Genomic DNA, 14893 nt, shown 5'->3' with positions numbered 1-14893 from the left:
TTTGCTTTAACTATATATTACGTTATCAACAAAAATATTGATGCCTTTAAATTGTAATAAAACATAAATAGCTGAATATTGAAACATTGAAACATAACTTGATGCATGCATGCACTCTGTATATTTGATGCTTAACAATATTCATTTATCTATTGCATGTGCACGTGTTGTTAAAGAGATGATACTGATGTGATGTGTCGCTTTTAAAATAAGTGACTAAAAATGATAATGGTAAAGAAAGTGATGATGTTAATGATTATTTCACCAAACCTATTTATTATTTCCAGGTGAGTCTCTGGTTACCTGTAGTACCTGCCCGATTTCCTTCCATCCGTCGTGCGTCAGACTGTCACCTGTGGTTGGTGAAATCAGGTGTAGAGATTGTGTTAGAGGAGGGAAAGGTGGTGGTTGTAGCGGGGGTGGCGATGAGAGCGTGAGGGGAAGTGGAGGAGATGTGCATTATGGGGACGTCGTCTGGTGCAAGATCGGCCCATTCAGGTTTGTTTGTGTGCACTTTTTCTCTTTCTTTTGGGATTTTTAAATGTTTTTGTTGAAGTTAATTTTGCATCGTCGTCTTCATCATCGTCGTCTTCATCGTCATCTTCGTCTTCATCATCTTTATAATTTTGTTTACTTGCTATGGTAGCTGCCATTAACTTCGCCATGCATGGTTTTGTTTGTGTTGTTGCAAAATTTATCATATTGACCAACCAGCAGAAAATATTTACTAAGTTATAAATAATTACTATACAATTTATACTAAATTAATAGATACCACGTTATTATAAGAGAATTAAATAAAATTATTTTTTAATAAATATCGTAAAATTATTAATAAACAATGACTCGTGTGCAACATCATTTCCACGTGACTCGCACTTGCAGATGGTGGCCTTCCGAGGTCATTAACCCTGGCCTGAACGTCGACGACGGGAAGATTTCCGACAAGAACATGGAAGTTTTTGAGAGCATTTTCAACAGGAGGTCGGAGCAGAGGCCGCAAGATGTTCTCGTTAGGCTGTATGGCTGCAATCTCATCTATCGACTCCACAGACTCAGGTAGCCGAGTTCAATTTTTTGCTTTGGTCGATTTGTTGAGATGATATTACTGAATGTTATTATTATTGTTATTATTGTTGTTGTTGTTGTATTATTAATTTAAATAGGATTTGGTTAGTTAATTTGATTTTTCAGTGAAGACTGCAATGAGTGTCCATTTGTGTTTGCTTGCTTTCTGAATGCTTTGATCAAAAAGTTTTTTCTGGTCTGGTCAAAGTTATTCAGCTTCTAAATAATGAAAAAATATAGTTATATAATTTTATTACACTTCATTAATAAGTACATAAATTTGTAATTGAACGATGTCTAAATTGAAATGATTGAACGGTTGACTGAATGCCTGCCTGCCTGCCTGCCAACAGATTGCTGCCATTTCGTGAGGGTGACTATCTGAGTCGGCAGGTGAGCCACTGGAAGGTGCACGACCACTTCACTGCCGCCCTGGAAGAAGCCTCCATGCAGCTGGCCAAGAGGATGGGGGACAAGGAAAAAGAGTTCCAACTCGATCAGAAACTCGCCAACAAGCCTGACTACTACAAGCATATCAGGGTTGGAAAATTATTTTACATTCTTGAATTTCTTTCCAACTCACTGTTGTGTTCATTTTGAGAGAGCATTGATAATGACACTTTTTCAAATTTATGAAATATCAATATTTGAGCTAAGCATTCAATTATTTAGTTATTTAATTTTAGTTCAATTAGTTTAGTTTATTCAATTATCGATCATTAATTTTATTTGCCACCAGAGCAATGTTCCCATTGGGAATGTTGAAATTTTGAAAGGTGCTCCATTCGAAAACCCTGTCTGTCACTGTACCATCGGTAACAACGGAAGCAGCAGCAGCAGTAACGACAACAACTTCACAGATAGTCAGCGATGTTGTGGCTTGAATTCAGACTGCATCAACAGGACGATGATGTTTGAGTGTCATCCTCTTGTTTGTATTGGTATGCACTTCAAATCTCGTTATTATTTTTACATTTTTCAAATGGTTCTTTTCATGTTCATGCATAAGTTTTGTATTCTATAGGCACTTAGTGACAGACGCACACATTTTTACATATAATTGTGTTATGTAATATTGATTTATTTATCATATTTTTTACCATTTTCGTATGGCATGACAGGCAAAGACAGATGCATGAACCAGTGTTTCACGAAACGTTTGGATGCAGAAACAAAAATAATGAAAACCGAAGAAAAGGGCTGGGCTCTGTTCAGCAAGTCAGAAATTTTAAAGGTGAGTCTCTATGTTTCTGTCGGAGCTAACTTGAGCAACAACTCCTTTTTAAAACAGTTTGGGCTGAAATGAAATGAATGTAACTTTGATTTCACATCAGGGTCAGTTCATAGGCGAGTACGTTGGAGACCTGATTGATACAGATGAGAGCAAGAAGAGGTTGGAAGATGCCCAGTTGAAGGGGTGCACGAATTTTTACATGCTCACCCTGGATAGGAACAGGTTATTTGTCCTCCAATTCCACCTATCTCGCCTTTTTATATTTCTCTCTTTTTTTGATTGTTTTATTTTGTGCTCTAACATTTGAATGACGCTCATTGTGAACACATTTTTGTTCATCTCTTATATTCGTTTTGTTTCATTTTATGGCAAATCATTCTTTTGATATTTAATGTTTAACAAAAAATCTTTCAACTCGAACGTTCTTGACAATTGGTTAAAAATTTTCATTCTCCTGCAGGATCATAGATGCAGGTCCAAAGGGCAACCACACGAGATTCATGAATCACAGTTGTGAACCGAACTGTGAGACGCAAAAATGGACAGTCAACGGTGATGTCAGGATTGGACTGTTTGCCCTACAGGACATAGCAGCAGGTTGGTTCGTTGGTTGATTGGTTGGCCCGAGTGGATGGTTAGGTGCAAACGGACTGTTTAGTTCATTTTATTTTAATTAATCAATTTGTTGGTTTTGGTTGATTAAATAATTGATTGATTAGATGATTAATTTATTAAATGATATAAAAATGAATTATGGATTGATTGATTGGTCTATTGAATGGCATCTAAATGATTCATCATTTATTGGTCCTTCACCAGGCACAGAGCTGACATTCAACTACAACTTCGACTGTTATGGAACAGGCATCACGAAGTGCAAGTGTGGCTCGTCCATATGCAGCGGCTACCTCGGCGTCAAACCCAAGGTACTCCACTCATTCTTCATTCATTAATCTGTCATGCTGCTTACATTAAGCTTATTCTTCAGCAAAATTGCTGGAGCAATTACACGTTGTTATTTTATTATATTCATCAATCACCCACCAGACAGCTGCAGCTTGGCAGGTGGAGAAGCGATCGCTGGAGACAAAGATGAGGAGGTTGCAAGCGAAAAGCGTTCAAAACACTAACAAACCAGTCAAGAAACCGAACAAAAGTTTAGCTAATGGGCCATACAGTGAGCAAAATGAAGCATCGACTAGCAGACGAAGTAAAAAACAGATCAACAACAACGCAACTACAGCACGCAATGAACGATCAAATATCGACGAAAGTACCTCTGCCAACCACAAAAACAAAGAAGGCAAGAAAAGAAAACACCTGACATGTTCAAACGAAAATAGAAAAAAAATTAAAATGAATTAAATTCTGTCATCTTCTGCTAGTGCGTTATAAATTGGATCATTGCGTGTTTTGTATTCGCTACTTTTGCACCTCACTCAAACCTGATGACATTGAACCGGGCGACGCGCTATTACGTTTTATTGTGATTCCACCTGTTATATTCTCACTGGCATCTTTTCATATTGCTTTCTTATATTGTTCGTGCCTGTATATATGTACTTATGTATATGTTGTCCTCTTTTGTGTTCATCATGTCATATTTTTATGGACTACGTATGTTTTTGGTGAAATTTTCATATTTTTTGAATGAAATATTACGTTGCAAAAGTTGTTTTTGAAACATTCCATTAAAATAATTTCGTCAGCATGCAACACAATAACTGGTCCGAACAAATATTTGCTGGCGTTTCGACTCGGTTGGGCGATTACTGCTGCGTTTTTTTTAAATATCGTTAAAAAACAACCAGTACTAATTATGAAAGATTAATGTATTTAAGAAGTCCCACACTTAAGTAACGCTGCCATCCTTCTCCATGCAGCTAATAAGATTTGTAATTGTAACTGCTTTGCGCAATGTTCTTCAATCAATTAGTATTTATATAGCACAGTTTCTAAAAATACAACTATGCCCGAGTTCTTCCCCGAGTAGGTACATACGCGTACCTGCCTATACATACACTATACATACGCCAGATCATAAGCACCGCCTACACGTAGATGCCGAAACTTAATGCGTTTCAATCAGTTTAATAGAGCTAAGGTTTGCAGCGACCAAGGCTTGGGCAATTTTAATTCTCGAGACAGTCAAACCAGAGACGAAATAAATTAATAAACGGTTTGTTTTTTGGTTTGCATGTCAAATGGTTTGATTCAAAACCATGCAGCTAAAATTGTCGATGGTGACGCTAAGCTACAAAAAGTCTCGTTGATGTTTAAAGTTTTAGTTTGGCGGAAAGATTGATAGATTTGGGGTTATAATTTAAGACATTTTTCAAATCTTTTGGTGCTCATATTATTGAATCTCCAGTTTTTTGATGTTAGTTGGGGTTCGGAATATAATTTGACTCATAATTAGGTTCAGCGACTGGTTTTAGCTTTTACTTTGGCCCGGTTGGACTATTATAATTCCTTGATGTATTTTGTTAAATTGGAAGTGCTAAAATATATTCAGTTGGTGTAAAAATTCTGGCGCTAGGTTAATATGTGGACTGAAAAAGTTTGACCATATTTCCGATAGTCTGAAGTTTCTTCATTGGTTTCCAATAAAGCAGAGAATTTTATTTAAATTTGACCTTCAAATGTGTTAATTATCTCCGTCCTGTCTATTTGTAGCCTGCTTAGTGCTTGTCGACTTGTTGGCTTAATGACGTATAGGCAGTCTCGGGTCTCCCACTGAAGGACTGTTGCTTGTACCAAAGACGAGAACGTCGTCTGGACTGGAGTTAAAAGTATTTGTTGTCGCCGCCCATTTTGTGTGTAACTCTTTACCATTCAATTTTCGCTCTGAAGTCTTATTGTTTTTTTTAACATTATATAATTGCAATATTATTACAATATATCACCGGCTTGCACAATACTTGTTGTATCATGGTGACAGTATTGTATCAATTGTATTATTGTGTGAATTGTTAACTAGTTCTTTGTATAAAATGTAAATTATTCTCCGAGAACTGTCTGGAAGTGAATTGAATGAATAAATAAATAGCTAAATGTACCAGATAATTTGTACAAACACTCAAAAACATATTTCAATTTGAAAGCCAAATGAGCAGGCATCATTATCAACATTTTGCACCACACCACAATTTTTATTATCATCATCATCATCATTCAACACCGTCACCATCATTAATCTACACCACCACCACCATCATCATTCTATACTTACATGCACGTTGTCAACAGAGATGGGCAGTAATGTAATTCAAGTAATGAAATAACGTAATTCAAATTAAAATTGTAATTTGTATCGAAATTACTTTTTAAGTAATTGTTAAGTTGTAATTTAGTAATTTCATCTTTCATGTAATTTGGCAATTTCAAAGTAATTTCAAATTACATTTTGACTAAAAAATATAGTTTACATGTGAGTGGACAGATAATACTTACACAAACTATTATTATTATTATTATTGAAAATTTTTTTTTCTTTAAAATTCTAAAAAAATTTTTAAATTCTAAAAATTTATTCGATTAAAAATTTCATTTGCTACTTTGAAGTTTTATAGTCATATAGCTACATCAAGTTTGACGCTTCTTTCTTTCTTTCTTTCTTCCTTTCTTTCTTCAGTCGTTCATTAAATGATTGAACAAATTGTTGATCGAAAGAAAGTAAATTAATAAAAGAATATGAAAATGACATCAAAGAATATGCAAAATCAAAAGTAGTGGTGAATCGTGGTCTCCTAAATAATATCTATTATTTAGGAGTCTATGGGTGAATGGTGATAGAAAGAAAGTAACTTAATAAATGAATATAAAAATGACATCAAAGAATATCAGCGCAAAGAAAAATCAATGTTTAAATAACTTCAAAGAAAATTTGTTTCTTCATTTATTCAAAACTAGTTTTATGTAATTTAATTTCATGTAATTTGAAATTAGTAATTTGTAATTAGTAATTTGGCTCTTTTATTAAATGTAATTTGTAATTGGTATCGAAATTACAATATAGTGTGTAATTTGCCCATCTATGATTGTCAATTTATCGACCAGTTTGTTAATCAAGAGTGTCAATCATTTTAATGATCAGCTTGATGATGATGATGATGATGTGGTTGTTACTGCGTTCATGCTATGCTTGTTATTGACGTTGCACTTGATAAAGTCCAAGGTTAGGTAGTTGTTTTGGTTGTAGTTGTTTTAGTTGTAGTTATTTTGGTTGCCGCTGTTTTGGTTGTTGTTGTAGTTTGTGTGGTTTTGGTTGCTGCTGTTTTGGCTGTGGTTGCTGCTGCAGATTAAGCTGCTGTTGTCGTGGTTGAAGCGGTTGCTGATGTTCTTGTTGAGGCAGCTGCTGATGTTGTTGTTGCTGGAATTGTTGGAGGGAGTGCTCCTGATGTTGTTGCCGTTGTTGCTGATAGGAATGCTGTCGCTGGGAGTGTTGCTGATGTTGTTGTTGGTATTGTTGGTAGGAATGTTGCTGATTCTGTTGTTGTTGGTATTGTTGGTAGGAATGTTGCTGATTCTGTTGTTGTTGAAAATATTGTTGCTGGAAATGTTGTTGATGTTGTCTCTGTTGTTGGAGATGTTGCTGATGTTGTTGCTGATGTAGATATTGTTGCTGCTGATGTTGACGTTGTTGCTGTGAGAGTTGTTGCTGATGTTGTTGTTGGTGTTGCTGTTGATTCTGTTGTTGCTGATCATCATCTGTTGAGATCTTCATCGCTTGAACGCTGGAAAGCATCACCTCATCTTTATCATCCTCCTCATCATCATCACCATTACGTTCATCATTCAGATGAGTAGCTCCACCACCTTCTTCGTCATTTTCAACATCATTTTCATCTTCGTCTTCATCAAAAATTTGAACAGGTGAAGAAGATGACAACGACTTCAAGTTGAAGAAGTGGGTCTGGAATGAATTTTGGAGAATTTTTCAAACAGATGAGTCAACCACGAACGTCAGTGTTAAAAATTTCTTGCTGAGCAACAGTACTGCAGCACATGCAAGTGTCCACACCATTAATTATGTACAACACAACAATGACAATGATTAATATATTACATATCCGTACTCTGCTTCTTTATAAAGATTAACTCACACGTCATCAAAATAATTAAACCAAATAATTTGACACGCAAAACACTAACAAGTCTCTTCAGTTATGTTAATTTTATAGGTGAAATGTAACGTAAGCGCGTGTTACACGTGTCAAATGAATAATTGGTAACGTTATCCGGTCGGTATCAATGTTTCAATCGTGTCTTTTTCAACTTTTTCAATTCTTTTTCATAGTCAACAAAGATTATCTCATCAACGACATCCTTAAGAACAATCACACCAAATACATCGCCAACAAAAACCTCATCACCCCTGAGTAAGAACAATCACACCAAATACATCGCCAACAAAAACCTCATCACCCCTGAGTAAGAACAATCCCACCAAATACATCGCCAACAAAAACTTCATCATCCCTGAGTGCATACGTAAGACGTCAAAAGATGGCATCATCTTCATTTAACATCACCACTAAAAAGTAGAAACGCAACGAGCAACAACCTCGAGGACTTGAGACGGTCGCAGGATTGGCTCGTGGAACTTGCAGCATGCGTTGTAAATCAGGCTCAACGCGTTCATACATGCTGTCCATTGATTGTCAGGTAATTTTTTTATATTGCCAGCAACACGCGAAGTTGAAAGCAAAATGTAAAAAACTTCAAAGGTAAAAAAAATAACTGAAAATATTCTATAAATTTCACAATTTAAAGAAAGCATAAGAAACAATAAGCACACAATAAGCAAAACAACTACAACAACACAAAACAACAACACTCAACCCCACCAACCTCTCCTTGACAGCTGCCCGGCTACGTTATGTTGCAACTTGAACGGATCCTCGATGGCGATGACGTCATCAGTCCATCCCTTCTCCCTCTTGCTCATGTGACCTGTCTCTCTGATCGACACCACAGACTTGTTGAAGTCGAATTCGGACGAGTAGAAGGTCAACAACCTCAACCAGAGGTCACCGACCTCCATCTTGTTTCCCATGTAGCCATCCCACTCCGTCTGTTATTCGATCACAAGTAGAATGAAAATAATTATAACTAACAACCATTAGCAACATGCAGCTAATAAAAAAGATAACAATAATAATAATAACAATAAAAATAACAATAATATCGTCACACAACATGATCACCATTTGCAATTGAATTTAATAATGAAGAATTGGTCACATGGACAAACAAAAAAAAAAGTGTCATTTAAAATGGCGGCCAGGTTTAGGAGCCCAACATAGCTGTGGTGTGGCAAGCAGCCGTCTAACCCGACCAAAGCGATCTTTTTATTTTATAAAAAATCAGACACCGTTGGAGCATGTAAAACGTCTTTATGGAAAAAATAAAAAATTAAAAAAGAAAAGTGTTGAGGAATAAAAATGATAAAAATAATAAAAGTTACTGAGGTTAATGTTTTATATGGAGAAACAACTAAGAGGAAAAACTGATGAATGAATAATTAGTTAAATAATTAATTAATTATTCAATTGAGAAAATCCATTAATTAAATAATTAACAATAATATGTAACAAAATGACATGCCATGAAATGGTTGAGATTTTGGGATGTCTTGGAAATTGGAACAAAAAATTCATTTAGATCGATTAACTGGATTGGTGGTTTTGTTTGCGTTGACGAAGGTTGTGGGTAAGGATTGAATGGTGGCATAATTATCATCTGTGCTCGTTATTCCGCTTTTGTTGACTGGCAATCAATCACCCACTCACTCACTCACTCACTCACTCCTTCACTTACTCACTCACCCACTTACTCACTCACTCCTTCACTTACTCACTTACTCACTCACTTACTCCTTCACTCACTCACTCACTCACTCACTCACTCACTCACTCACTCACTCACTCACTCACTCACTCACTCACACACTCACTCACACACTCACTCACTCACATGTTCTTCCACTTACTATTTTACTGATTCATTCACTCACTCACAAACACTCACACACCCACTCACTCATTCACTCACATGTTCTTCCACTTACTATTTTAATGATTCATTCACTCACTAACTCACTCACTCTCACTCACCTTGACATCATCAACATTATGGAAGAACCACACATCACATCCCATCAGCGTTTCCTTCTTCTCAAATCTTTTAAACTGTTTATTATCGTCAACATGATCATTACCAACAATGATCAATACTATTAGTGTATGCGTGTGTGTGTGTGTGTTGTGTGTGTGTGTGAACAATATATGTATATACATATATATAAAAATATATATATATAATATACCGTTAAATATGTATATTACGTGATGATGTATATATATCAATCAATCAATCTTCGTTTTGCGTCAAGAGACCCGGTGTATGATGTATATAGTGTAATGTAAAATACAATGAGGACCTTTTGCAACGGAGGAAGAACTGGTGGTTGGACGCGTTGTAGGAAGTGGATGAGCATGAGTAAGATGGCGTAGCTGGAGAGGTATCGATCACCACCATCACCATCATCTACTGCGGATGAAATCAATCTACTCATCTGCAGCGATGACGATGAAGATGTCACTGATAATGGTCATACATGAGATAATGATTTTTATGATGTTAATCAATCAATTAGTGAAATCCAACCATCATCATTTTAGAGTATTTACAAACAACAAAGCATGATGTGATAATCACGATTCTGCATGCAGCCACATCACCATCTCACTCGACCAGCCATCACCATCAACCTCACCACTCAACCAGTTGTCGCCATCAACATCATCATCATCACCACCTCATCAGCAACCACAACAACCTTCATCAACTTCTTGAAAGCAAACCCGAGCGTTCGAGCTCGTTTATCAATTTGTGAGTAGGTGAGTAACAAGTGAGAGTTTCGTTCTGCCTGTCTCATTTCATGTCAGTTGTTGTTGTTATTGTTGTCATGTGATGTTGTTGTTTTTGCGATGTTTATGTTTTTTTGTCTGTTATTACCCTTAGCTGTTGTTTGTTTTGTTCTTTATGTCAGCTGTTGATGACGTCATGATTGTTTCATCATAACTTTTTTAAAAACAACATGCTGACAACAACAATGTGATGACAACATTACAGGGCGGCGTGATGGCCTAGTGGTTAAGGTCGCCTGGTGCTGTTTCGCAGTAACCGGGTTTGAATATGACAAAAAGATCTCCGCCTATCACATGCTTCTTGTGTAGTGCGTCATTTAACATGTATTCATATAAGACGTTTGTGCGCTTTGTTGAATCCTCTGCACTTTGGAAGAGTGTGATGACCGTTAACCTTTTTGACCTTTTTAACCTTTAATAGGAACATACAAGAACATTATAAAACGACAACATCCCGACGACAACATCATGAACGGCATTACAACAACAACATTGAGATTGAGACGTCGATGTTAAAACTAGCCATCAGATTGTAGAGGGAGAGATTGCACTCGAGTAACGAGTGGCCCTTCTTGTACTTCATGTTGGTGTGTGGCAGGCAGTTGACGGTGTTCGCGTGGACCTGCACAAAGTTGATGTGCTTCTTCAGTTCCGCCGATATCATCTCGATGTTTCTTTCATCGGGCCCCTGCACATTAATGTCATTACGTCATTACAACAGCATCATTCTGACGTCAGAGTGACGACACCATCACAACATTGTAGCAACAACAACAACATTATATATATATAACCATGAGACAAGTGACAATTCAACATAAATATTTAATAGCTGTATGATAATTTGTTTAGAGAATGAGAATTTTTTTCAAGATGAATAAGTTCATAAATTTTCAACAAATCTATAATATATTTAAAATAACAATTGGCAGCAATCAGGAATTGAATTTAACACTGTTTGGGCAACTTACGTATCTTGACTCGAATGATTTTTTTGGCATTTTATTACCCTGAAAAGTAAAATCTTTAAATAATATGTTATTAATCAATAAATAAATAAAGTCAGTTTTGCTTGAAATAATTGAAATTATTTCAATACATCAATTAAATTACGTACTTACACACACACCTATAAATATGTAAAATATATTAGCAAGATATGTATGTGTGTGTGTGTGTCTGTGTGTGTGTGTGTGTGTGTGTGTGCGTGCGTGTGTATGTGCGTGCGTGTGTGTCTGTGTGTGTGTTTTTTTTAAGAAGCAAACTGTCAAAAAATGCAAAGAAAATCAGATAAATGAAAATTGAATGTTTCACAGTACATGAGGAGAAGAGATGTGTGTGTATATGTGTGTGCGTGTGTAATATAAGTATGTGTGTAATTATTTGTATATATAACATACATTTTACAGTTGAAAAAAAAAATTCTTGCATTTTTGAATTTAAAAGTCAGAGAGAGGTCGAGATCACACTGGTGTGTGCCAAAGCCATTGGCTGATGAACCAAACTTACTGAGGACTGGAGTGACTACATCAAATAGATGAATGATGAATTTAATTAATTTAGAAATTTTTATTTTACTGTTAACAGCAATATAATAAACGTGGTTCATTTATTAATTTTGTTTTATTGATCATTTATTAAATTATTTTATTGTTTAATAATTAATTTATTAATTTAAAACATCTTACCCCTGTCATACTTTCTTTTCAAAATTTTCTCAAGTTCTGTACAGCATTCGTCTCTCTCTTTGATGTTTCTATCAGCTTGTTGGCAGTTTGCTAAAATAAAATTTTGTAATAAAAAACAGGTACAGAAGTGTTGTTCAAACGTCAGCTTCAATCCTAACTAACGCAACATACATATTCAGATAATTAGAAGCGTTTTGAATTATGGTTTTTCTTAAATGTCTGTTTATGTAATAAAAATAAATTTCGCGTCAAAATGTCTGTATTGAGACTTTTTCATACAAATTTATGAGGAAAATAACTAAAAGAAAAAAGAAAGCAAACAAAACTTTTCATTACTTACTAAGAATATCCTCCAGCAACTTGTTGAGAAATTCTACGTGGTACTTATCCAATTTCAAAGAATGAGATAGAGTAGGAAAAATAATGCGTGGACTCATTTTCTCTTCAAGAAAAAAACAGATCTTGAAAACAGTGATAATGCATATATATATATATACACTCCTAATTTTAAACATTAATTGAGTTTAATTCCATTCAATGATTCCCACTTCTACAAACTGTTGGAGATGATGCATGAATATATATGTTGGAAAGAGACCATATTTTATACAGTATTGTATGAAATCTACAGAATTGTTGGCATTAATCAATTTCATTTTCAATTTTCCTTATTAGAATTTTTTGAAAATCGTTCAATTTATTGAAAATAGAATTATCCAAGTTCATCATGAAAATTTAATCAAACTGTTGTTACCAAAATTCATCTTGCAGATAAAGCCTTATTTCGATTTTTCATAAATCATCTTCAGTGCAGGTTGGTTTTTATATAGTTTCTTTAAACAGAACAAAGTTCATTAACAAAGTTCTTTGGTAGAGTTAATAGTTGGTGTCTTGTTCTTCATCCTTGTTGTTGTCATTTCTATGTTCTTCGTTTTTATTGAAGTTGGTAATCAGGCGTCGAGTTGATAGTGATAAATTGATTAATGCCAACAATTCGGTAAAATTCATACAATATTGTATATATATATATATATTGGTAATAGACCATAATTTATATTTCCCTATATATACAACAAGGAGCACTGACGATGATTCATTCGGAATCGAAATATGGCCTTATTTGCAGCATGAATTAGAAAAATAAGTTTATTTTGAATTTTAATAAACTAAACGTTCACCAAAAAACTTTAGTGAGAAAAATCGAAAAAACGAACTACAAACATATTAACGCCAAACATTCGGTAGAATTTATAGAATATTGTAAATATATATATATATATATATATATATATATATATATATATATACAAATGATGATTGTGGGTGAATTTGATTGAGTGAATCAAGAATGTATTTTGCCTCACATCAAAACTTTCTAAAGTTTCACTAAATTCTAAAAGCTGAAAACTAAGGTTGAAATCTTACTCTTACTAACATCTAACAAACTAACTCTAGCTAACAAAAAATGTTCTGTGATTCTGTTTTTTATTGGAAAACAATAAAATATAATATTAATGAAAAAAACAATAAATTTAATTAATTTAATTGTAACGTACTGAATCGAAGATTGATCAAAAAAATGTTTACTAACAAATTAAAAGAAGTTATTGCCGGCCGTCACCCACGTACCAACAAAACAATTTTTAGGGAAGGAGTATTCGAAAACTGGTGAGCCACTGAAAAAGAAAATGGTTTGGGAATTACCCAGGCTTTTTTAAAGATAGGCACGCAGATTAAAAGTGGAATTTGGTATAGACAAACTAAATCAGTGAAAATAATCAAAGCTAAATTAACGTCATAGTCCTTAACAAATGTGTAATAACATGAATGACGGCTGATGAAACCACTATTTTTTAAAAAATATCTTTATAGGCAACGTTAAAAAGTGTGCGGCTCTGGATGTAGTGATCATACACCTATATATGCTTAAAATAAACCAATAAATGTTGATGTCATACAGTTATACCCTGCTGTCCTGCATTTAAAATGAACAAGTTGTTGACCTGAAATTTCAAACTAGAACTGCCCGATCGAATCTCTCCCATTATACGCTGTACTGGAAGCAAGAGAATCAATGACTTCACGCATCCTTTATAAATGATGCAGGGAAATTCCAGTGCGTGATCGTTAGCAAAATACTGTGTTGTGTGACGTTTGCTTCCAGGTTAACGTTCAGACCAGCTTCATTTCACTTCCTATATGTCATTCAATGGCTAACCCTTATTTGATAAAGGTAATTACGATGTGTAACCTAGAGATACCGTTCCACCCACCGCGTTTAGATAATGCGAATACGTGTTGATGACGTCATCACAATAGACAAATTATGGCCAGAAAATGTGCTGGGTAGAGAATTATCCTTCAAGAGAAACAACAATTTTTAATAAAATACAAATGGCAACCAACAGTGGTAAAGTGGGCAGCTCCAACTTCCTTAACAGAAGAAGATAACTTTTTTAAATTTGTGAACTAGATCATTAATGAATTATCGTTAAAACGTTTTGATATTTCATATTTTTTTGTATGTTGCATTCATGGATATATATTATATATATATATATATATATTACATATATTATATATCACTTACGAACGTAGAATAGTGATGAAAGGTTAAAAGGTTATAAGTCTATTACACTTTTCCATTGTTCAGAGGAATCAACAACACACGAACAGCGCGTAAATGAATACATGCTAAACTGCGCTAATCACACGAAGCATGGGATAGGCGAGGAACTTTTTGTCATGTTCGAACCCGCCACTGCACACACTGCGAAACTGCACCAGGCGATCTTTACCACTAGGCCATCAAGTCGCACCATCACGTGATCACCGCACATCACGTGATTGTGCATACACACTTGTTTTGTTGACCACGTAATCAAGCTCTGTCAGATTGGATGGTCTTTGTATTAGATAAAAGAATAATTAGTGTTTGTCTATTTAAGGATTTTTAGAACTACGTTGAA

The 14893-nt window shown here is 34.9% G+C and overlaps 2 protein-coding genes across 2 annotated transcripts; one reads left to right on the top strand and one right to left on the bottom strand.

The window, feature by feature from the left end:
• Window positions 1-1847: 1847 nt before the first annotated feature.
• On the top strand, window positions 1848-3973 carry HELRODRAFT_110454 (hypothetical protein). The gene is made up of 6 exons (XM_009015839.1): window positions 1848-2009; window positions 2190-2302; window positions 2403-2524; window positions 2763-2899; window positions 3122-3228; window positions 3350-3973. The coding sequence occupies exons 1-6, from the start codon at window positions 1976-1978 to the stop codon at window positions 3665-3667; spliced, it is 831 nt and encodes a 276-aa protein (XP_009014087.1). The 5' UTR covers window positions 1848-1975; the 3' UTR covers window positions 3668-3973.
• A 4182-nt stretch (window positions 3974-8155) lies between these two features.
• Window positions 8156-13550, bottom strand: HELRODRAFT_190956 (hypothetical protein; the record flags this gene model as incomplete). The annotated part of the gene is made up of 10 exons (XM_009015838.1): window positions 13516-13550; window positions 12265-12366; window positions 11925-12014; window positions 11666-11760; window positions 11208-11246; window positions 10760-10924; window positions 10146-10235; window positions 9747-9881; window positions 9421-9495; window positions 8156-8378 (listed from the first exon to the last, which is right to left on the bottom strand). Coding segments are annotated over exons 2-10 (1008 nt in total), but the record flags the coding sequence as incomplete, so codon positions are not given.
• Window positions 13551-14893: the final 1343 nt, after the last annotated feature.

Source organism: Helobdella robusta (assembly GCF_000326865.2).
Source record: "Helobdella robusta unplaced genomic scaffold HELROscaffold_17, whole genome shotgun sequence".
NCBI classification, from domain to species: Eukaryota; Metazoa; Annelida; class Clitellata; order Rhynchobdellida; family Glossiphoniidae; genus Helobdella; species Helobdella robusta.
This window is presented reverse-complemented; position numbering and strand designations above follow the sequence as displayed.